Genomic DNA, 24,727 nt, shown 5'->3' with positions numbered 1-24,727 from the left:
TATGTGTGTGTGCATGTGTGCGTGTGCGTGCCGGTCCTGGGGCTTGAACTAAGGGCTCGGGTACGGTCCCTTAATTTTTCTGTTCAAGTCTTGTGTTCTGCCACATGAGCCACAGCTCCACATTTGGCTTTTTGCTGGTTAATTGGAGATAAAGAGTCTCACAGACTTTCCTGCTTAGGCTGGCTTTGAACCATGATTGTCAGATCCCAGGCTTCTGTGTATCTAGGATTATAGCCATGACCCACTGGAGCCTTGCTGAATTTTTTTTTTAGGCTGTCTCTAAACTGTCTCATATTTAATAGCATCCATCAGCACAGAAACAACCCCCAAAAGTCTGCAGAGTACACTTTGGTTATATCATCTTCTTCTCTTGTGTGCTAAGTTGATGATGGCTGATCACAGAGCAAACTGTCCTTAGAACTGTTCTGAGGAAAAAAGAAGAGGTTAGACTGGTAAAACTACTGTAGGTGGCCAATGCACTTGTTTCTTTTATGTTTAGCAGAACTGGCTTGTGCAGCGGGCAGTCATTGCCTCTGTGCTGGGTGCTGCTAGCAGAGATAATGTGGCTGGGAGTTTTTGCCCTGTGCTCTTGGCCCCTGCGTCCTTGTATTTCAGTCTGTATTGGTTTGGATTTCAGTTTTGTTTTTGTCCCAGGGTGGGCAACCATGGACATGTTGGAGTTTGTCGACAGTGTTTTCTAGCAGTCATCTTTTTTTCTCTGTTCTTGAGTTTATGGTACTTAAAACGGTTCAGTCTGTGCAGACTGACTTTCCAAGAGACCAAACAGAAAGCTGAGAAGACCTCAGAGTACCTCTGCTTCACTCTGACCACAGAGGGAAGCCACTGCAATGTAAATCTTGAAGTGACAAAATGCAGTGTCTTACGTTCTAGAAAAGGCCCAGGTGCACCATGCAGGTTAGTCTCATTAACATGAACATTAGAAGTTTGGAATGTCCTTTAGAAAAGATGTCTATTTGCAAGGTGCTGGTGGCTCACGCCTGTAATCCTAGCTACTCTGGAGGCTGAGATCTGAGGATCATGGTTCAAAGCCAGCCTAGGCAGCAAAGTCTGTGAGATGCTTTTTCCAATTAACCACCAAAAAACTGGAAGTAGAGTTGTGGCTCCAAGTGATAGGTAGACTATACACTAGCCTTTAGTGAAAAAGCTCAGAGACAGTGCCCAGGCCCTGAATTCAAATCCCATGACTGGCAAAAAAAAAAAAAAAAAAAAAAAAAAAGATGTCTTTTTTTTTTTTTTAACCAACAACCTATTTTCCAATGGTAAGGAAAGAAATTATTATGATTAAATTTTTTGTTTAACCCATATTGGGGCTTGAATACAGAACCTGGCACTGCCCCTTAGCTTTATTTTGCTTGAGGATGGTGCTCTACCACTTGAGCCACAACTCCTCTTCTGGCTTTTTGGTGATTCATAGGAGATAAGAGTCTCACAAACCTTCCTGCCCAGGCTGGCTTCCAACTTTAATCCTCAGGTCCCAGCCATCTGAGTGGCTAGGATAACAGGCATAAGCCATCTGTCAGTGCCCAGCAAGAAAAGAAAATATTTAAAAGAAGTCATTTAATAAAAGGAATTGTGGCCAGGTGCTGGTGGCTCACAGCTGTAATCCTAGCTACTCAGGAGGCTGAGATCTGAGGATCACAGTTCGAAGACAGCCCAGGCAGGGAAATCCATGAGACTCATCTCCACTTAACCACCAGAAAATCAGAAGTGGCACTGTGGCTTGAAATGGTAGAGTACTAGCCTTGGGCTGAAGAGGGACAGTGCCCATGCCTAGAGTTGAAGCCCCATGACTGACCAAAAAAGAAACAAAAAAGCCCATGACTGACCACCCCCCCCCAAAAAGAAAAAAAGAAAAAAGAAAAGCAGGAAAGCAATATGGAGGTTCCTCAAAAGACTTCATATAGAGCTCCCCTATGACCCAGCAATTCCACTTTTGGGCAATTACCCAAACGATCACAAACAAGGCCATACTAAGGCTACCAGCACAACTATGTTTATCGCAGCATTATTTACCATGCTAAGATATGGAACCACCCCAACTGCCCCTCAGTAGATGAATGGATCAAGAAAATGTGATATATATATATATATATATATATATATATATATATATATATACACATACATACATACATACATACATACATACATACATACATACATACATACATACATACAATGGAATTCTCTGCCTCCATCAGAAAGAATGACACTTGGGCTGGGAAGGTGGCTCAGTGGTAGAGCGCTTGCCTTGCATGCCTGAGGCCCTGGGTTCGATTCCTCAGCACCACATAAGCAAAAAGAAAAAAAAGCCGGAAGTGGCGCTGTGGCTCAAGTGGTAGAGCGCTAGCCTTGAGCTGAAGAGCTGAGGGACAGCGCCCAGGCCCAGAGTTCAGGCCCCATGACGGGACCCAAAAAAAAAAAAAAAAAGAAAGAATGACACTGCCCCATTTGTTAGGAAATGGAAACACTTGGAAAAATTATATTAAGTAAAGTAAGCCAGGCCCAAAGAAACATAGGTCCCATGGTTTCCCTTATTTGCAATAACTAGTACATGTGTAGGACAAGCAGAAAAGGCCAAAAGCTATGTACAGATGATGATATAAGATGATGTTAAGCGAAATGAACCCTAAGATAGGGTTCATTGCTATTGTTTCTAACGTATTTATAAGGTACCATGTGATGTTTTTGTTGCTTTGTATGTTCCTCCCTCCCTATTTTCACTGTATTCCATGCGGTGCCCTGCATCTTGTATATACACTTCTCTAATTTGGGGAGGGGAAGGGAAAAAAACAAAATGCTTAAATAAGGATACAGGTTGATTCATTGTAACAATGGGATGTACAAAACACTATGTTGCAAACTAACTTTACAACTTCAACTGCTGTGGGGGGGAGGGAGTTGGGGAGATGGGAGTTGGGGAGATGGGAGGGATGATAAGGGGAAAACAAAGGAGGTGGCAACAATGCTCAATAGGAAATGTACTCATTACCTTGCTCATGTAACTGTAAAAAAACATACAACCCCCCCCCCCAAAAAAAAAAGCAATTGCAGTCTTGAAATTAAGTCCTTAATGAGGACTTGGGTGCTAACCCTGAGCTTTTTTACTCAACACTAGTGCTCTACCACTTGAGCCCATAGTCCTCTGCTGGCTTTTGGAGGTTAATTGCAGCTAAGAGTCTCAAGGACTTTTCTTCCTGGGCTGTCTTCAAACCACAGTCCTCAGATCTCAGCCTCATGAATAGCTAGGATTACAGGCATGAATCTTTTTTTTTTCTATCATTTTTAATGTATTTATAATGTACTATGTGATTTTTTTCTTTTTTTTCTTTATTGTGAAAATACTGTACAGGCATGAATCCTTAAGTACCTGGCCTGTTAGTTTTATTTTATCTCAAAAGTCTTGGAAAAATAAGTTAAATTCAACACTTGAATATCAGACTGCTATAACTGAAATAAAGAGGCTTGTTACTGTGGTAAATTTGCTATTTAAATGTTCACTTTTTGAGAAGGGATTATCCAATAAATAGTTTTAAAAATTAGTTTTAATTGTTATTATAAAGGTAATGTTCAGAGTAGTAAATAGTTCTTAAAATACTAACATATATTTTGTAATCAGTGATTATATATTACATAAGCTCACAGCCAGGATCAAGTGCCAAAAAAATAAAAATAAAAAAAAAATACATGGGGCTGGGAAGGTGGCTTAGTGGTAGAATGCTTGCCTAGCATGTATGAAGCCCTGGGTTCAATTTCTCAGTACAGAAAAACAGAAAGCTGGAAGTGGCGCTATGGCTCTTGTGGTAGAGTGCTAGCCTTGAGCCTAAGAAGCATAGGGACAGTGCCCAGGCCATGAGTTCAAGCCCCAGGACTGGCAAAAAAAAAAAAAAATCCTTTGATGATACACAGTCATCCACAAAGCCAAGAGAACAATGTATTTAGGTTCCTAGATCACTTAAAGTAAAACTGACCACAGGAGAGAAAAAAATAAATTGTTTGGGCTTTTCTGTTTCTTGCTTCTTTTTTCATCTAATTATTTATTCAAAGATGAAACGGTATGTATAGTTTGAAATCTCAAATTCAAGCTACTGAAGAGGGCTCAGATCTGGGTGATAGAAATTTGAAGCCAGCCCAGGGAAGAAAAGTCTATGGGACTCCATCTCTAATGAAACAGAAAAAAGCTAAGCTAGAGATGTGGCTCAAGTGGTAGAATACCAGCCTAGTAAGCAAGCAAGCTGAACAAGTAGGTGGTTTTGAGTTTCCAAATCCCAGCACTAGCAAAATTAGGAAAAGGAAGAGGCTCCACAGGCAGACAGCAATTCTCTTCTGGTTTCTAATTTATGATTTTTGTCTTTTTGCCTTAGGAGCTTTCTTATTTATTTTGGTGAGGCTAGGAAGTGTGTACACCTGTGTCACTCTTGTGTCTTTTATAGGCAAACTCAGGCTGTTGCCACAAACCCCATCAGAAGGAGGTCATCTTCAAGGATGTCTCTGGTAAGAAAGTAGGGAAATGGGATTGCTTGCTTTCTTACAGTGGTGTCATTTTCCTTGATAAAATAGGCTTTTTTTTTTTTCTTTTTGGCAGTGTTACTTTTGAATTTGAACACAGAAAGTGATCTGACATTAGATCATTTTTATCCAGACAAGTGGTGATTTTTTTTATAGGTTCAAAATTACATTCATACTCAAATACTAAGGACCAGTCAAATACTACAGATTTTAACTGTTAGCCAAGAATAATGAGAAATGATAGGTGCTTAAATTACCTGATGACTTGGTCAATGAAATTGAATAGGCTAGCCGGGTGCCGGTGGCTCATGTCTGTAATCCTAGCTACTCAGGAGGCTGAGATCTGAGGATTGTAGTTGAAAGCCAGCCTGGGCAGGAAAGTCTGCAATACTCTTTATCTCCCATTAATCACAGAAAAAGCTGGAAGTTGTGCTCTGACTCAAGTGGTAGGGTGCTAGCCTTGAGCAAAAGAGTTCAGGGACAGTGCCCAGGCCCCAGAGTTCAAGCTCTAGGACCGGGAAAAACAGCAACAACAATAAAAACAAAAAACAAAAACAAGCCGGGCGCTGGTGGCTCACGCCTGTAATCCTAGCTACTCAGGAGGCTGAGATCTGAGGATCGCGGTTCAAAGCCAGCCCAGGCAGGAGAGACCGTGAGACTCCTATCTCCAATAAACCACCAGAAAACTGGAAGTGGCGCTGTAGCTCAAGTGGTAGAGCGCTCGCCTTGAGCTGAAGAGCTGAGGGACAACGCCCAGGCCCAGAGTTCAAGCCCCACGACCGACCAAAAAACAAAAACAAAAACAAAAACAAAAACACCACCTAAACCAAAAATTGATTATGCTGCATAATAACTTTATATTTGTGGTTTTATAAGGAAATTTGTATTTATTCCTTCTTGTTCATAACCTTTTGGATGCGGATTTCCTTGTGTTGCCACCATGTTCTTGTTATCTATGCATCCATGCATTGGGCTTGGCGTTACAGCAGTGGATATGGTAGGGCCTGTTGCATCTTGCATGTTTATTTACCATACAAAACATAGTTCACTCCTTTACATGTTTCTTAATGGAGAGAGAATCCAGCAGAGAATTACTTCACCTCTAGTAGGTAGGCGCTTTTTTAAAAAACATTTAATTGTTACTATAAAGGTGATGTACACAGGGGTTACTGTTTTATGAGTCAGATAATGAGTACATTTCTTTTTGAACAATGCAACTCCTTCCCTTGCTCTCCCAGTTTTTCCCTCCCGTCCCCACCCACAGGTTATGGAGTTCATTTTCAACAGAGTGTCTAATGAGTACTAGTGCTGCATTTGTTCACCTGGCAATCTGTTTGAACTCTGTGTCCAACTTTTCATTTCTTAGCCGAAACCCCAGCCCTATGTGATGCCCCCTCCACCCCAGCTGCATTACAATGGACATTACACGGAGCCATATGCATCTTCCCAAGGTAAGGTGCACTCATTCTGTAATGAATACATTGGTGGAGACCTGGAGATCTTGAAGCCTGAGTAGTTTTAGGCTGATGTTCTACCCCTAATCATTGTTGTAGTTACAGCCACCCCAAATTCATAGATAAAGCCATTATAGCAGGGCACTGGTAGCTCATACCTGTAATCTTAGCTGTTCATTGGCTAAGATTTGAGGATTGTGGTTCAAAGCAATCTGATTAGAATAGTCTATGAGACTCTTTATTTATTTATTTATTTTTGCTGGTCGTGGGGCTTGAACTCTGGGCTTGGACGCTGTCCCTGTGCTCTTCAGCTCAAGGCAAGCACTCTACCGCTTGAGCCACAGCGCCACTTCGGTTTTCTGGCAGTTTATTGGAGATAAGAGTCTCACAGACTTTCCTGCCCAGGCTGGCTTTGAACCATGACCCTCAGATCTCAGCCTCCTGAGTAGCTAGGATTACCTGCAACAGGTGAGCCACTGATGCCCAGCTTCTATGAGACTCTTATCTCCAATTAACCACCAAAAAAGCCACAAGAGGAGGTGTGGCTCAAGTGGTAGAACATCAGACTTGATTAAAAAAGCCAAGTGAGGCTTGAAGTGAGCCATGAAGCCCTGAGTTCAAGCCCCAGTCCCTGCACAAAGAAAAGAAAAAAAAATTACATTCAAGTTTTTTCTTGTATATATGTTGAAGATATAAAATATCACATTTTGATGCTCAAACCCCAAGTTTAGCCAGTTGGGTTTCCTTTATGCTGGTTTTTGAGCCTATTCATGAATGTATGTATGTAGATATATATGTACTAGGGCTTTGAACTCAAGGCCTCACACTTGTGAGGCTGGTGCTCTACCCTGGAGTTAAGCTTCAAACCCTCCTAATTTCTTTTAACATTCTCTCATTAACCCTCTCCTACTGCCCCCGTCCCCCCAGCATCTTGCCATGTAGTCCATAGGATGGTCTTGAACCCATGATCCTCCTGCCTTTCCCTTCTTCAAACTCAGGTGCTGAAATTAAATGCGAGTGCCACTGTATTTGGCTTCCAGTAACTTTTAAAAGTGCTTTCTTGGTTTCTGGCAAAGCATGTCCAGGCTTTTTCCCCCCCCCGCCTGAGAAGTTCTTGTTGTACCATTATGGCAGTTTTCGTGTGTTTTATGACAACTGCCTCAAAGCTGGTTTTTTTTTTTTTTTTTGCCAGTCCTGGGGTTTGAACTTAGGGTTTGGGTGCTGTCCCCTGAGCCTCTTTGTGCTCAAGACTAGCACTCTACCACTTGAGCCACAGCACCACTTCTGGCTTTTTTGAATTTATTGGAGAAAAGAGTTTCATGGGGACTTTTCTGTATGGGCTGGCTTTGAACCATGATACTCAGATCTCAGCCTCTTGAGTAGCTAGGATTACAAGTATGTAGTGGCTAAGACTGAGTTGTTTTGTGTGTGTGTGTGTGTGTGTGTGTGTGTGTGTGTGTGTGTGTGTGTGTGTGTGTGTGTTTTAACTGTAGCATTAGTAATCACGCTTACTATAAAGGATCCAGTTGAGCTACAAGACTACATAGAAGAAACAGGGCCCCTTGTAGCCCCAGGCAGGTGCCTGCTTGGCATTTATTGTAAGGTGAATCAGATTCTGTGAACTCTGGACCCAAGTGTTATGAAACATAGTGGTTGGGCACAGGCAGCCGAAACCCTTAGTCTCCTCCTTACCTTCCATGCCTCTCATGGGCTGCAGCTACTAGAGGGGTCTTGTAGGGAGACACTCAGCTCCTGTTGAGCCAGTATCCTTTTATAGTGGAAGCCTTTTCTTCATTCTGGAAGACTCTGTGCAAACAATAAAAATTCCAGTTAAGGAAATGTTTACCGAGGGTATTGGTACTAGGTCAGCATCAGCCTGGCTGCTTCCGTATTCGGGCAGAGAAAGCAGTTGGTGATTCTGTGCCTTGACCAAGATTTCTGTGCCTCAAGAATTCCAGTCTGTTGTATGTCTCTAAGGAAACATGTGTTTTTATTACTTGTTTATTTATTTAATTTTTATTGTCTTTAAATAGTTGTACGGCAGGGTTTTCAATTCAACATGTCAGTTTATGAGTACAATGCATCTTGATCAATGTTACCCCTTTCCTTATTCTCTCCCATCTGTTTTTAACTTTGTTTCGTGTAATTGTACTCTTGGCATTGGACTTAGGTTTGCCTGATTGTTTTTGGCTGCCCAGTCCTAAAGCAAGTAGACCCACCTCCCTCTGTAGATGAGGAATACCAGGCTCCTGGTAGGTTGGGTGGCTGGTGACATGCCATTTGAGCAAGGTTTTTTATTTTGTCAGTCATGGGGCTTGAACTCTGGGCCTGGGTACTGTCCCTCAGCTCTGCAGCACAAGGCTAGTGCTCTACCACTTGAGCCACAGCACCACTTCTAGTTTTCTAGTGGTTAATTGGAGATAAGAGTCTCACACTTTCCTGCCCAGGCTGGCTTTGAACTGCAGTCCTCAGATCTCAGCCTCCGAGATGCCAGGATTGAGCCACCAGTGCCCGGCTGAGCAAGGATTTTTACCAGTGGGGCAGAAAGTGTCACCCAAGATCAGGGCCTACCTACCTCATAGTTGCCTGGATAATGGGTTCAGTTTAATGCATTAAAAAATAAATAAAGCTGAGCACTGGTAGCTTAGGCCTATAGTCCTAGCTACTCAGGGCTGAGATAGGAGGATCACAGTTCAAAGCCAGTCCAGACAGGAAAATCTGTGAGACTCTTTATCTCCAATAAACTCTTCAGAAAAAAAGCCAGAAGTGGCTCTGTACCTCAAGTGGTGGAGCGCGCCCCTTGAGCGTAAAGAAACTCAGGGGCAGCGCCCAGGTCCTAAGTTCAAACCCCGGGACTGGCAAGAAAATAAAATAAAATAAAAACTCACTTGCAAACTTCCCTTTTCTCCCCCAGATAACCTCTTTGTGCCCAACCAGAATGGCTACTACTGCCACTCGCAGACGAGTTTGGATAGAGCCCAGATGGAGCTCGGCGGTAGGATCCGCAACGGCAGCGTGTACAGTGCCCACAGCACCAACTCCCTCAACACCCCCCAGTCCTTCCTGCAGCCCTCGCCCATGTCCTCCAACCCCAGCATCACGGGCAGCGACGTCCTGAGGCCCGACTACGTGCCGTCCCACCGGCACAGCGCCCTGATCCCCCCGTCCTACCGCCCGACCCCCGACTACGAGACGGTGATGAAGCAGCTCAACCGCGGCCTGGCGCAGGCCGAGCGGCACAGCCACTCGCTGCGCAACCTCAGCATCGGCAGCTCCTACGCCTACAGCCGGCCCGACGCCCTGGTCTACAGCCAGCCCGAGATCCGGGAGCACGCGCATCTCGCCTCGCCCCAGTCGGCGCCCGGCCCCTTCGCCCTCAACTACAGCTTCCACCGCCAGTCGCCCTACCCGTACCCCGCCGAGCGGCGGCCCGTGGTGGGCGCCGTCAGCGTGCCCGAGCTGACCAACGTGCAGCTGCAGGCCCAGGACTACCCGGCCCCGAACATCATGAGGACGCAGGTGTACCGCCCGCCCCCGCCCTACCCCTACCCCAGGCCGGCCAACAGCACCCCGGACCTGTCCCGCCACCTGTACATCAGCAGCAGCAATCCGGATCTCATCACCCGGCGGGTCCACCACTCGGTGCAGACCTTCCAGGAGGACAGCCTGCCCGTGGCCCACTCGCTGCAGGAGGTCAGCGAGCCGCTCACGGCCGCCAGCCACGCGCAGCTGCACAAGAGGAACAGCATTGAGATCGCGGGCCTCACCCACGGCGTGGAAGGCCTGCGGCTCAAGGAGAGGACCCTGTCGGCCTCGGCGGCCGACGCGGTCCCGCGGGCCCTCTCCGCCGGCTCCCAGTCCAGCATCTTCGCCGACAGAGCCAAGCAAGAGGAGAGCGAGGGGCAGCAGCAGCAGCAGGAGGGCGGCAGCTACAGCCACAAGAAGTCTCTGTCGGAGGCCACCATGCTGATCCACAGCAGCGAGGAGGACGAGGACCAGGAGGAGGACCGCCGCTCGCAGGCCCTGGCCGCCCGGCTGGAGCCCCGGCCCCCCGCCCCCTACTGCCCCGAGCCACAGCCGAGCTACCCCTGCGCTCCGGTCAGTGCCCTCAGCGGCCCTCTGCACATACTCGAGCCCAAGCCCCACGTCACAGAGACGGAGAAGAGGGCCAGGGACATCAGCCCCCTGCACCTGGTTGCGGAAGGACAGCGGCCCCGGAGGGACGGACGGCTGACGCCCTCCATGTCCGAGTCCGACCTCACCACGTCCGGGAGATACCGAGCCAGGCGGGACTCTCTGAAGAAGAGGCCCGTGTCAGATCTCCTCTCCGGGAAGAAGCACGTGGTGGAAGGACTTCCCCCAGTCGGGGTAAGCCTCCCGCAGCCCTCCCACCACCCCCCCTTCCTGTCCTGTGTCTCACTAGGTTTTTTTCTTCTCATTATGTGCAGTGGTTCTCAGCTTCTTGTTCTTTAACATTTTCACACCTCCTCTTCTCCCTCCTCCCCCTTCCTCTTCCCCCTCCTCCTCCTCCTCCCCCTCCTCCTCCTATTCCTTTTCTTTTGGCTGCTACTGGGACTTGAACTAAGGGCCTGGGCACTGCCCCTTAACTTTTTCACTCAAGGCTGGTGCTCTTTCCACTTGAGCCACAGCTCTACCTCTTGCTTTTTTGGTAGTAAAGTGGAGATAAGAGTCTCATGATCTTTCTTGCCCAGGCTGCCTTTGAACATCCATTTTCAGATCTCAGCTTCCTGAGTAGCTGGGACTACAGGCAAGACTTACCAGCGCTCTGTACTTTGTTTTTATTTTTAACTCATTTGTGTTTATATATGGAAGTAATACAGACTGAGAAGACATTTAGTGGTTTTCCTAAACATAATTGGATGGGAAAAGGCTCCATGGAAGAGAAGGGTCAGAGTGAATGGGAAGAATGTCTTAGAAATGCAGTGTTAAGAGAGAAGAGGTGACAATTTCAGGACCTGAGGCGGCATCCCAGAGCTGCTTAGGTGGGGTCTGAGGGAGTCACCGAGGCTGGGTTCCCAGCTCACTCTATCGCCAGGTCGGCGTCTGTAGACACAGTTTGAATACATCCCAATTTTGCCATGACCTCTGAGGACCAGGAGTCATTGTGGAATTTTTTTTTTCAAGACAAAACAAAACCCCCAGAGCTCCATGTCCTCCATGTCTCATTAGCTCGATGAAAGATGAAGTGAACTAAGAATTCAAGGCAAGTTCTTAGCAGAAGCATGGGCCCTTTACTACTCCATGAAGTCACGAAGTGTAGATGAAACACTGCTTACCTATTTGAAACAAAATGTAAAAGAAACAACTATTATCATCATCTCTGGCTGCCATTTTTTTTGGGGGGGGGGCACTACCCCTGAGCTCTTTTCTTTTCTTTTTTTTTCCTTTCAAGGCTAGTACTCTATTACTTGAGCCACAGCTCCACTTCTAGCTTTTTGGTAGTTAATTGGAGATAAGAGTCTCATAAATATTCCAAATGGCCTGGCTTTGAATCATAATCCTCAGATCTCAGCCTCCTAAGTAGCTAGGATTACAGGCGCCAGCCATAGGCACCCAGCTCTGCCTGCCATTCTTAGGGTTTACTATGGGCCTAGTGCTTGATTGACTTTGCTATCCAGTTTATAACCAGCGTACTGTTATTCTGCCCATCTACGGATATAAACCAGTGGATTGTAAGATAGTCACTGTTCTAAGACCCGCCCCCCTTCCCCCCAAGTGAATGACCTGAGATTTAAATCCCACTTTATCTCCATGGCCTGTTTACCATCTACACTGAGGTATAATAATGTGTTGGTTGGAGCCTTGGTCTTCTGTTTTGCCACTGAGACTTCGTAACATGTGAGTTCTCAACCTTTGCCTAAGCATTGGCGACCCTATCACAAAGCGTATCCACGCCACATCATCTTGCATTGCTCAGCCACCTGCTCCTTCTGGCCCACACCTCCATGTCCCGCACTGGAGCAGAGGCAGGGCCACTTCCATTTGCTGTCCTGGCCAGGAGGGCTCTTCTCCCTGGCACACTCCCATCTCAAGTGTGCTTCTAGACACTCAAACATCCTGATACATTGTTTTATACCTGAACAGTCAAGGCTGAACAGGCCCAGGCTGGTTTTGAACCACATACCTCAGCTCTCAGCCTCCCGAGTAGCTAGGATTACAGGTGTGAGCCACTGGCGCCGGGCTTCAGTTTTTATTTGTAAATGTGATGACTCCAGAGACACATCGTGTCCTCCGCATGGAACAGTGCGCAACATTAACTAAACAGTGTAGAATTGTATCATCTGTTCAACCTCCTACTTCCTCCAGGGTTAAGAGGCCAACTGTCTGCTAACCTTCTGACCCCTAGCACAGGCTGGCCAGTTGGTGTCACTGTTATATGTGAACTAAAGTGAAAGACATGGCTCAGTATTTCAAATATGAAAAAAAGTCTTTGCAGGCTAGGAACATTTTAGAATTCTCTGCCCATGTGTCTCCACCTCTAGTAGCTAGATTGTCACCACAAAGGCAGACTGGTTTGGGTGCTCATACATCTGCATATAGATTTTCTCGTTGATGAAGTGTAGTTTTGCCTTAAGAAATCAACAGGCCCAATGTGGTGGGGCAAAGTGATAGTCCTAGCACTTGAGAAGCAGAGAATCATTAGTTCAAGGCCAGCCTGGGCTACCTTAGTGAGACTACTTCAGCTCCTTGTCCCCAACCCCTCGTGCCATAAAGAGTACCCCCCCCTTCACTCCTTTGAAACAAAACAAAACATAAAAAACCTACTGATTTAGATATTTAAATCCATGTACTCATACTCTAAGGGCGAAGTTAGGATTATTCAAGGCTAGTTTTGGCTTTCTTTGAATACTGGTATTTAAACTGACCTTACAGCCCTGTTTGCCCTTTTACCAAGCATCTCAGTTTAGGGCATTTTGAGTCATTTTCAGTCAGAGAAGTACTGTAGCCAATTAGCAAGCAGGCATTGACTGTTTAATTTTTCAGGAATCTCACAAGATTTCATGAGTCATCTTACATCATGGAAATTAGTAAATGCAGATCAGAACTCTTGCTACCAGCGCCTAGCTACTCAGGAGGCTAGATCTAAGGATCGTGGTTCAAAGCCTCCCCAGGCAAGAAATCCATAAGAGTCTCCAATTAAGCACCAGAAAACTAGAAATGGAACTGTGGCTTAAAGTGGTAGAGTGCTGGCTTTGAACAAAAGAACTTAGGGACAATACCCAGGTCCTGAGTTCAAGCCCCATGACAGAAAAAAAAACAAACCCAGCACAACTTTTTCTCATGGAGCCAGTTGTTAGACATCACCAATACACCACTGTATCCTGCACACATTAGAATCATGACGTCTTACCATCTTAAACAAAGCAGGACCTTTAGTTTAGCATGTCCGTTGTAAAGCTTAAACTCTGGGCCTGGATACTGACCCTGAGCATTTTTGCTCAAGACTAACACCCTACCACTTTGAGCCACAGCACCACTTCCAGTTTTCTCCAGGTTAATTGGAGATAAGAGTCTCACAGACATTCCTGCTCAAGCTGGCTTTGAACTGTGATTCTCAGATTTCAGCCTCCTGAGTAGCTCGGATTATAGGTGTGAGCCATCAATGCCCAACTTATAGGTAACTTTTTGAGTTGTGTGTCAATCTTATTCTTCAATTACAGTAGCAGTCTTGCAGCATTTTCTTTTCTCACCCTAGTATCTTTTTCTTTATGTTCTCCTTTTAATATTATTATTATTATTATTATTATTTTTTTTTTTTGTCGGTCGTGGGGCTTGAACTCTGGGCCTGGGCGTTGTCCCTCAGCTCTTCAGCTCAAGGCGAGCGCTCTACCACTTGAGCTACAGCGCCACTTCCGGTTTTCTGGTGGTTTATTGGAGATAGGAGTCTCACGGTCTCTCCTGCCCGGGCTGGCTTTGAACCGCGATCCTCAGATCTCAGCCTCCTGAGTAGCTAGGATTACAGGCGTGAGCCACCAGCGCCCGGCTCCTTTTAATATTATTTTAAATTATCCTTAAGGACAATGCATCGTGATCAGTGCCACTCCTTTCATATTATTTTGATATTGGGGTTTTGTAACCTTTTCTGGTTTGGTAGAACTGGAATAAACCTGATTTCATTTAAGACAGAAAGAGCAAACCATTTCTTTCAAGTTGGGCCTACTTATTGTGGCTTCTAAGAAAGTATAGAATAAATATCCAAGGAGACTTAGCTTTCTTAGACTTACTTCCTATTGAGTGGAAAATCATTGTTTAATAATAACTTCAGGAAATGCCTATTTTCAATAGGTAGAAATTCTGTTGTTGTTCTCTCTTACACTCTTATCTTCCTGATGGAAATTTCAGCCAGTTATTTTCCTGCTTTAAAAACATGGCCAGGGCTGGGAAGGTGGCTCAGTGGTAGAGCGCTTGCCTTGCATGCTCGAGGCCCTGGGTTCGATTCCTCAGCACCACATAAGCAAAAAGAAAAAAGCCGGAAGTGGCGCTGTGGCTCAAGTGGTAGAGAGCTAGCCTTGAGCTGAAGAGCTGAGGGACAGCGCCCAGGCCCAGAGTTCAGGCCCCACGACCGGACCCAAAAACAAATAAAAAAAAAAAAAAAAATAAAAACATGGCCATTCTAAAAACAATACAATAGGGGCTGGGAAGGTGGCTCAGTGGTAGAGCGCTTGCCTTGCATGCCTGAGGCCTGGGTTCACTTCCTCAACACCACATAAGCAAAAAGAAAAAAGCCGGAAGTGGCGCTGTGGCTCAAGTGGTAGAGTGCTAGCCTTGAGCTGAAGAGCTGAGGGACAGTGTCCAGGCCCAGAGTTCAGGCCCCACGACTGGACCCAAAAATAAAAAAAAATAAAAACAATACAATAATGATGCAGCCTGGGTCACACAATTTTGCCATAGAATGTAGACATGGGAAGGCAGTGCTCAAAAGGAAAGCATGTAATTTTTTTCAGAATAGTTTTTAAGACTTATTTAAAAAATGTAGGATTATTACAACAATCAAACAATGGCACTTGAAAGGTTTTGGGGGACTGCAGTGTGTGTGTGTGTGTGTGTGTGTGTGTGTGTGTGTGTGTGTGTGTGTGTGTGTGTGTGTGTGTGTGTGTGTGTGTGTGTGTGAGAGAGAGAGAGAGAGAGAAGGGGGAGAGAAAAAGGGAGAGGGAGAGAGAGGGAGAGAGAGAGAGGGGGTAGGAGAGAGAGAGAGAGAGAGAGAGAGAGAGAGAGAGAGAGTTGAATTTCAGCATTTGAAGGAATGCTGCCTGTCTGGAGCCCCACCTTCTCATTGCAACAGAGTCGCAACCAATTGAGTTTCAAAAGGGAGGCCTTATCAGAGCTTTGGCCTTGAAAGGAATGTCTTCCTCCTAATGTTTGCTAAACAGATGTGCAAAGGAGGGAAGGAGGACACTCAGTTTGTTTCCAGGCTGTGGCCATTGAGTCTGATTTCCAAAGGGCTCTCTGTGTGTATATTAAATATATATGCTCGGATATATATTTCCAGGGAATGAAAAAGTCTCGAGTGGATGCAAAAAAAATTGGCCCCCTTAAGTTGGCTGCCCTCAACGGACTCTCCCTGTCTCGATTGCCTCTGCCTGATGAAGGGAAGGAAGTGTCTACCAGAGCGACGAATGATGAGAGGGTACGTACGCCACACCTGGCTTCCTGCCTTCCCAGCGGTGCCCAGGAAGGCGGAACATGAGTGCCTTGGTTGTGGTTTCTGTGAATTCTTTTAGAATGATTGAATAGTACTGGGCAAATGGATGTCTAATGTCTTGATAGATAATTTTAGGTTCCAGTGTTGAGTGAGTGTTGTTCTGAATATGCTCCTTTGCCTTCTTTTAGTCACTTGGGGCAGTTGATTTTTGCTAGCCTTAAAGATCAGAACAAATGGGGCTGGGAAGGTGGCTCAGTGGTAGAGCACTTGCCTTGCATGCATGAGGCCCTGGGTTCGATTCCTCAGCACCACATAAGCAAAAAGAAAAAAGCTGGAAGTGGTGCTGTGGCTCAAGTGGTAGAGCACTAGCCTTGAGCTGAAGACCTGAGGGACAACGCCCAGGCCCAGAGTTCAGGCCCCATGACTGGCAAAATTAAGAAAAGATGAGAACAAATTACACACACACACACACACACATACACACACACACACACACACACACACACACACACACACACACACACACACACACACACACACACACACACACACACACACACACACACACACACACACACACACACGCGACTGATTTCATTACACTGAAACTTTTTTTTTTTTTTTTTAATCTCAAGAGTATATAGTCCACTAACCCTTGTAAAATTTCCTCTTGGGGGGAGGTGTATTTTCTATGAGATTTTGTTATCTCAAAGTCAGACAGGAATCTTCTAACAACTGGATCTGGAGGTAAAAATCAGTGTTTGCTTTTTAGTATCTCACATGTCACTTTTTACAGGTTGGAGCATTGTTCCCAGACATTGGAACTAATCCTCCTGTGGAGGTTTACTGTTTGCCAGGAGAATTCATGTTCACGTTGGGGTGGCGGGGGGGGGGGGGGTGGTGGTGCAGGGATTCACTTTAGAGAAAGGTAGTTAGAGACAACAGATTTTTAACAGTTTGCTTGGGGCTGGTTTTCAACTCTAGAAATAGATTATTGTTTCCATATGTTCTCACCAGTTTTCCCTGTTAACTTCTTTTTCAGTTTAACTGTGGGTAGACTTTTCAATATTTGGTAATGCAGCCTTGAGGCAGAAGACGAGCTTTGTGAAGCACGCCGTGGCGTGCCACAGCATGTGACCGCATTCATTGTATTCCACACATTCTCTTGCACAGTGCAAAGTCCTGGAGCAGCGGTTAGAGCAGGGAACAGTGTTCACCGAATATGAGAGGATTCTTAAGAGACGGCTGGTGGATGGGGAGTGCTCCACCGCCCGCCTTCCTGAAAATGCAGAGCGGAACCGGTTCCAGGACGTGCTTCCCTACGAGGACGCCAGAGTGGAGCTGGTCCCCACTAAGGAAAACAACACCGGCTACATCAACGCTTCACATATTAAGGTGAGAGAGGAGCCGAATGGCCTGGGGTTATCAGAATGGTCAGAATTGTATTCGTGTTTGTATTCTACAAATGCCCTGGTTTTGAACCGTGTTGACAACTATGTTATAAGCTGGAGAATTCATATACCAGAGCTAGGAAAAAAAAAAAGAATCAGACTGAGGCTGATGAAGTTAAGTCCTCCCCAGGCGAGGCTAACCACTGTGTTCCAGTATTGTTACCAGGACTCAGGGAGCACTTTCCTTGCTAGCTTTAGAACTTTGTCTCTCTCAGGCTGCAGTCTTCTTTCAGGTTCATCAGTTCTCACCGGAGCTGCCAAATTGCTAGTTTTCCCTCACCACAAAACTGCATGCGTTTTTGTTTTCTTCTGTGTAGCTAACGTGTCAGGCTGCTTCTGTTTTGTTTTGGTGGTAGTGGTGGCTTTGGGGTACCCCCCAGGGCATGCTTGGTGGGTGCTCTGCCACCCAAGATGTCCCCAGCCTGGTGTTTGGGCTTTTGGATGACATTCACAAAGCTTTTATTTAGGAAGGAGTCACCTGTTTTCTTGGCATGGTCACTGTCGTTTTTATTTCATCTATTTTTGCAAGTTTTGTATTTATGTTTGTGCTTTCTTCTTTTTTCTTTGTGCATTTTGAATGATTATTATAAAGGTGATGTACAGAGGAGTTTCAGTTAAGTCAGTCAGGTAATGAGTACGTTTCCTTTTGGACAATGTCACCCCTTCCCTCACTCTTCTCCCAGTTTTTCCCTTGTGGTCCCCAACCACAAGTTGTATAGTTCATTTTCCACAGTGTCCAGTGAGTACCACTGCTGCATTTGTTCACTCTTTGTCACTCTATTTCTGTGTCACCTTATCCTCCTAAAGACAGGTAAATGAACAAACAAGACAAAAGGAAAAGAAAACAGAAACAGCAACAAAGAAGAAAACCTCTTGTTTCTATTTCCTGGAGTTTGTTTTGATACATTTTTTGTGTGTATGTGTTGGTTGTGGGGCTTGAACTCAGGGCTTGGGTGCTGTCTCTGAGCTCTTTTGCTCAAGGCTAGTACTCTATCACTTTGAGTCATTGCACCACTTCCAGATTTTGAGTGGTTAATTGGAGATGAGACTCTCACAGTGACTTTTTTGCCCAGGCTGGCTTCGAACTGCGGTCCCAGAGTTCAGCCTCCTGAGTAGGTAGGATAACAGGCGTGAGCCACTGGCACCCTGCAATAAAAGCTATATGCTCTGATGAACATAGGTATTGTACCTTTGTGTTCCTCCCCTAAGAATATCTTCCTTTAGTCTCAATGGGTGTGACTGTCTAGAGACCTGTATAATTTATCGTGTCCCAGTGTATTTTTCTTTGAACCGTCCAGTGTGTGTACTTGTAAATTTATAGACATATGCTAGCTACCAGCAATGAGGAAAACCATGCAACCTATGCTTCTCTGGGTCTGGCTTATTTTACTTAATATAATTTTTGATTGCTTTTGAGTATCACCTTGCTCTAGGAAGCAGCACCATTTCCCAGGAAGCAGGGTGAGGCCATTTAACCAGGGCAGCGTTGCCCCCATTAAAACGGGAAAGGGATCACTTGCAACTGGTGGCTGAATGCAGCCCAGTACTCTGTCTTCTGGGTATGCTTTTGTAGCCAGGAGCTGATTTTCTTCTTTCCCACATTTTCTTCAGCGTGCAAATCTTACTTGCTACGAGACCAGTCTTACCTCTGAGGGTTTTCTGAACACCTGGCAATCTGTATGTGCTCATTTGTACCTTTAATGGTTTGAGGAATCTATGCACGTAGTATTCTGAGGTTTTGTTTGTTTGTTTTTAGTGCCAGTACTGGGGCTTGAACTTAAGGCCAGAGCACTGTTCCTGAGCTTTTTTGTTCAAGGCTAGCACTCTACCAATTGAGCCACAGCTCCACTTCTGGCTTTTTGTGGTTAAGTGGAGATAAGTCTCTAGGGGGCTGGGAATGTGGCCTAGTGGTAGAGTGATTGCCTAGCATGCATAAAGCCCTCTTGGGTTCGATTTCAAATGGTGCTATGGCTCAAGTGATAGAATGCTAGCTTTGAGCAAAAGAGGCTCAGTGTGTGGGACAGTGCCCAGGCCCTAAGTTCAAGCCCTAGGGCTGCCCACCCCCCCCGACCCCCCCCCCAAAAAAAAATCTCTCTAGGATTTTCCTTCCCTGGGCTGGGCGGGATGGGGCTGGCTTGGAACGTCAATCCTCAGATCTCAGCCTCTGGAGTCTCTAGATTCTAGGTGTGAGCCACTGATACCTGGCCTGTTTTTCTTTCTTTTGAATATCTGATCTAGTCTTTTATGAGTGGATAAATAAGAATTGAATGGAGGTGTGCTTCTATAGTTCATTTCAGTCTTCAGTGGCAAATGGAAGAGTCATGGAAAGAGTTTGAGCTTCAGAATTGGGCAGATTGGGTTGACCCCTCAATCTCCCACTGTTACAGGACCTCAGTTGAGGGGTGCCCATCTGTCCAACCCTTGAGGTCATATGTGTCCACCCCATGCTCACTGAGCAGGTGCTCAGGGAGAGGGTGGGAGAGTGTGTGGAATAGACCTGGACAAGGTGTTCTATGTTTTGAATCCTTGGATCCTGGAGCTAAGATTTAGCCCAGGTTTCCTTTCCTGACTGTAAATCCCACAATGACTCTGTGACATTAGATACCGTTCAAGTGTGTTAAATCTCAAGTGGAAAACTTAGTATTATTCTGGAGAGGAATCTTGACTCAGAAGATCAAGATGAGAAAACATTTAAATATGAAAATTTTTTTTCCCCTAGAAATCTGACATTTAACTTAGGTTTTGGCTTGATTATTAGCCCCTTTTTCCAACATATTTAATACTTTGTGACGGGAAATTGTGTTTTATTTATGTTTGTTTTTGTGCTAGTACTGGGGCTTGAACTCAGGGTCTTGCATTCTTGGTTAGTTTTTTCATTCAAGTATGGCACTCTACCACTTGAGCCATAGATTCACTTCTCACTTTTTGCTGGTTAAGGGTCCCAGATTTGTCTGCCCAGGCTGACTTAGAACCTTGATCCTCAGATCTCAGCCTGCAGATTATCTAGGATTACAGTCATAAGCCACTAGCTCCTTGTGGAAATTGTGTTTGAAATCTCGGTACTATGAAGTTGGTATTTTTGAAATGTCACAGCAATCATAGCTGCTTATTGAGTACTTCCTATGTGCCTGGCACAGTATATTTCTATTCAGTTAGTAGGAAGCATTTTCATTTATATTAAAAACAGAGATTTCAGGGTTAGCAGATTGCTACATGAATTCACATACACACATATACATACACACATATGTCTACAAATATGTAAAGAATATACATATATGTATGAAGTATATATATTCATCTACATATATATGCAAAGTGTATGTGTGTATATACATACATACATATGTATATTTATGTAGGGTAAAGGGCATTGTCTTCAAAGAAAAGCATAAGGTATGTCCTAACTGCTGAATAACCCAGTCCATTTTTCAGTTGTGCCATGAATATATCTAGATGTTTTTCATGCACAGAGTAATTTATAACCTTTTTCTGATTTCAGGTCTCTGTTAGTGGAATTGAGTGGGATTATATTGCCACCCAGGGTCCATTACAGAATACCTGTCAGGATTTCTGGCAGATGGTATGGGAGCAGGGAGTTGCGATTATAGCGATGGTGACGGCGGAAGAGGTATGCGCTCATTCTCTTCCTTGATTTCCTTGGTCTGTAGAGGAAAGGGCAGGGTGGGACTGGGGCACTGCATTTCAGGTTCTCTGGGTCTGCGGCTGGATCCTGTGCTGCTGTTGAACCCTGCTTATCTTTCACAGGAGGGTGGGAGAGAGAAGAGCTTCAGGTATTGGCCACGACTTGGTTCCAGGCATAACACTGTCACCTATGGAAGGTTTAAGATCACCACCCGATTCCGCACCGACTCTGGCTGCTATGCCACCACAGGCTTGAAGATGAAGCACCTCCTCACCGGACAGGAGAGGACAGTGTGGCACCTCCAGTACACAGACTGGCCTGAGCATGGCTGTCCTGAAGACCTCAAGGGCTTCTTATGTAAGTGTCTCTGTTCCAGGAGAGCTTCAGGCTTAGGCTTCTGAAATCTGTTCCTTAGGTTGGGATTTGGGACTTGGGACTTGGTTTAGTTTTTAAAAATTATTATTTTTTATAGTTCTTTTTGTGCCAGTACTAGGGCTTGAATTCGGGGACTTGCACGTTTTCTCTTAAGGCTGGTACTTCACCATTTGAGCCACATGTCTACTTCCGGCTTTTTACTGGTTAATTGGAGATGAGTTTGGGGAATTTGTTTGCCCAGGCTAGTTTCAAAGCTTGATCCTCAGATCTCAGCCTCCTGATGGGACTTGTTTTAAAATAAAGAACAGGAATGTTTTGTGGTAGGGGGACTTCAAGTAAGTTGTTTTTAAGGGCCAGTTTTGTTAGCAAGTAGTGTGTCCATTGCTTTTCTGTGTCTGTCCTCCCTTTCATTGTTTGAGGTGCTGGCTCTGCCCGTAGGTCACAGGGAGGGGTTGGGACTGGTTCCCTGGTGCCCAGCTTTATTATCTACAGTGTTCTTTTTTGTTTTGTTTTGTTTTTATTTTGTCAGTTGGAGACTTGAACTCAGGGTCTGGGCGCTGTCCCTGAGCTTTTGTGCTCAAGGCTAGCACTTTACCACTTTGAGCCACAGCTCCACTTGCAGTTTTCTGGTGATTAATTGGAGATGAGAATTTCATGGACTTTCCTGTCCAGGCTGGCTTTGAGCCAGGATCCTCAGATCTTGGCCTCCTGAGTAGCTAAGATCACAGGTGTGAGCCACTGGTGCCTGGCTATCTGCAGTATTCTTAACAATGGCTATGAACATGCAGTTTTTTTTTTAAATGTTATTCTTTACAGCATACCTTGAAGAGATCCAATCTGTTCGACGCCACACAAATAGTACAGGTGAACCAAAGAGCCCCAACCCTCCACTGTTGGTCCACTGCAGTGCCGGAGTGGGAAGGACTGGCGTGGTCATCTTGTCAGAGATCATGATTGCCTGTCTGGAACACAATGAGGTGACGCCTTAGATTAAGCCTGACCTTTTTTGGTGGGAAGATCGGAGGGCTGGAAATCAGACTAGAAAGGAGAAGAGACTAGGAGGTCTTTGTGATCACATTGCCCAGGACTGTGGTGACCTCATCATGTTATGTATTGCTGACAAGAGTAAGTTTTGCAGATTTCTCAGTTCTAGCTAGCAGACTGAAGACTGAGAGGTCATGTATAAATAAGGCTGTTTAGTTTTATCCATTTGTTGTTGTTTTTCCAATTTGAATGCAAAACTTTTTCCCATAATATCAACCAACATTTCAAAGATGATGAGTGCAGCCCAGTGCGCTCTGTGGGAAATGCTGAGCCCAAGTGCTGGGTCACAGTTGGCAACAGTGAGTTTTTGTTCAGTCTTGGTTATCTGATGAGAGATGACTTTTTTTTTTTTTTTTTTTTTTTTTTTTTTTTTTTTTTTTTTTTTTTTTTTTTTTGTCGGCCGTGGGGCTTGAACTCTGGGCCTGGGCGCTGTCCCTCAGCTCTTCAGCTCAAGGCGAGCACTCTACCACTTGAGCTACAGTGCCACTTCCGGTTTTCTGGTGGTTTATTGGAGATAGGAGTCTCACGGTCTCTCCTGCCCGGGCTGGCTTTGAACCGCGATCCTCAGATCTCAGCCTCCTGAGTAGCTAGGATTACAGGCGTGAGCCACCAGCGCCCGGCGAGAGATGACTTATAACCAGACCCAGCTAGCCAAAGAATGTTGAGGAATATTCCATATGGATGTCATATATATTTTGTTTGTTTTTGTTTGTTTGTTTGTTTTTTGGTCCATTGTGGGGCTTGGGGCCTAGGCTATCCCTAAGATTTTGTGTTCAAAGCTAGTGCTCTACCACTTGAGCCACAGCTCCACTTCTGGTTAACTGGAGGTAAGAATCTAATGGACTTGCCTGCCCAGGATGGCTTTGAACTGCAATCCTTAAGTCTCAGCCTCCTGAGTAGCCAAGATTATAGGTGTGAGGCACCAGTGCCCGGCAGATGTCCTGTTTGCAGTTAAAATGACTCAGATGTAGGCCACTGTGGGTTAGAGGAGACTGCCCTGTTCTAGCGAGCTTCTACCACTTGAGCCGTGCCTCCCTCCAGCAAGCCAGCCTCCTGCTGGAACAGCAGCTTCCCTAGCCTTCACCATCGCTGCTCTTCCCTAGGTGCTGGACATCCCGAGAGTGCTGGGTATGTTGAGACAGCAGAGGATGATGCTGGTGCAGACCCTCTGCCAGTACACGTTCGTGTACAGAGCTCTCATTCAGTTCCTGAAAAGCTCCAGGCTCATCTAAGCTCCCACACTGCCCAGCCATCACACTTGCTCCTCAACACTTGAGCCATGTGAAGATGCATCCGGAAAGGCCATGATGAATAGCTACGCACTGAAGGCAACATGCAAAGCACAAGGCTGAAGAAGGGGATTCGGGACCTCAGAACTGTGCTGGAGGACAAACAAGGACATGACTTGGACAGGACAGGACTGTCCTGCCCTGGTCTGTCTGATTTGCAGTACTTGCACACATTTTGGAGATTGTATTTTCTAGACAATTCTCTGTTTTACTGAAGCTACGCTGGGTTATTCTGGCAAATCCTAATGGCTCATAGATTTCCATCTTAAGCTAGGTTTTGATAATGGAGTTTTATGACTAAACTATTTAGGGGTTTTCTCAGCTAGAAACTGAACATTCTGTGGGGATGATCCACAGATTGAGTGGTCCTTACATAACTTTGTATTTAAAAATTTGTTATCTTTTGTTATGTAAAAAGAAAAAACAAAACAAAAAACCCTTGGGTACTTCATGGTCTGTTTACCGAGCCCAGAACTCTAATGAGAAGCTAAAAGTGTTATTTTGAAGTATGGAAAGCATTTTTATATTCAGAAAATTTTTTATCCTAAAAATTCTATATATTTGTACCTTCTGTATTTTCCAAACAAGAACTCAACTTGCTACAATACTGAAACCAGTCAATTCACACAGAAGAAACAAGAATGAAGGCACATTAAAATATAGGAGAATCAGATTCACTATTTCTTTTCAGTATTATTCATAAATCTAAATGAGTTTGACCTTTTGGGGGTTGGAAAAATGAAGTGTAAAACAATGACATAGGATGGTTTTAAGCACTTTTGAAAAACAACCATAATCTGAGTTTTTATATATGTATTGCTTTATATTTAAGACAGTAATGATGGACATTGTTTTATAAGCATTTCAAAGAGAAGGATTAGAGTATGTAGGATGACAAGGAAGAGTAAGTGGTCTGTGATGGTCTGTGCTGGACATCTTAGTCTTCACACAAGCTGCAGTATTACCTTACTCAGACTTAGCCCAGTTAGGAGAGTTGGGGCTTGGGAGTCTGAGGGTCGACCCCAGAAAATTCACCGCCTCTCACTGTCCAGTTACTCTCGGTGGCTTATTGTTTCCGTAGAATCCTTCCACCAAAATCTGTAGTCTCTCCCTCTCCCTCTCTCTCTCCACCTCTATTCCTCTCCCCTCCCCTCCCTTTCTTTCTCTTCCAAATTCAGGTTCATATTATCAAAGAAACTTTGAAGAAGCCAGGTACTGGTGGCTCACGCCTGTAATCCTCGCTACTCAGGGACCTGAGGTCTGAGGATTGCAGT

The 24,727-nt window shown here is 45.1% G+C and overlaps 1 protein-coding gene across 1 annotated transcript; it reads left to right on the top strand.

Annotated features, from left to right (window-relative positions):
* Positions 1–4,427: 4,427 nt before the first annotated feature.
* On the top strand, positions 4,428–24,700 carry LOC138839123 (tyrosine-protein phosphatase non-receptor type 21-like). The gene is made up of 9 exons (XM_070038767.1): positions 4,428–4,515; positions 5,897–5,981; positions 8,899–10,352; positions 15,496–15,633; positions 16,822–17,043; positions 20,602–20,730; positions 20,868–21,102; positions 21,937–22,097; positions 23,268–24,700. Exons 1-9 carry the CDS (start codon positions 4,507–4,509, stop codon positions 23,394–23,396), a joined length of 2,562 nt encoding a protein of 853 aa, XP_069894868.1. The 5' UTR covers positions 4,428–4,506; the 3' UTR covers positions 23,397–24,700.
* Positions 24,701–24,727: the final 27 nt, after the last annotated feature.

This window comes from Dipodomys merriami, unplaced genomic scaffold (genome assembly GCF_024711535.1).
Source record: "Dipodomys merriami isolate MVZ:Mamm:240054 unplaced genomic scaffold, mDipMer1.0.p SCAF_2938, whole genome shotgun sequence".
NCBI lineage: Eukaryota > Metazoa > Chordata > Mammalia > Rodentia > Heteromyidae > Dipodomys > Dipodomys merriami.
The sequence above is the reverse complement of the archived record's forward strand: the minus strand, read 5'-3'. Positions and strand labels throughout refer to the sequence as shown.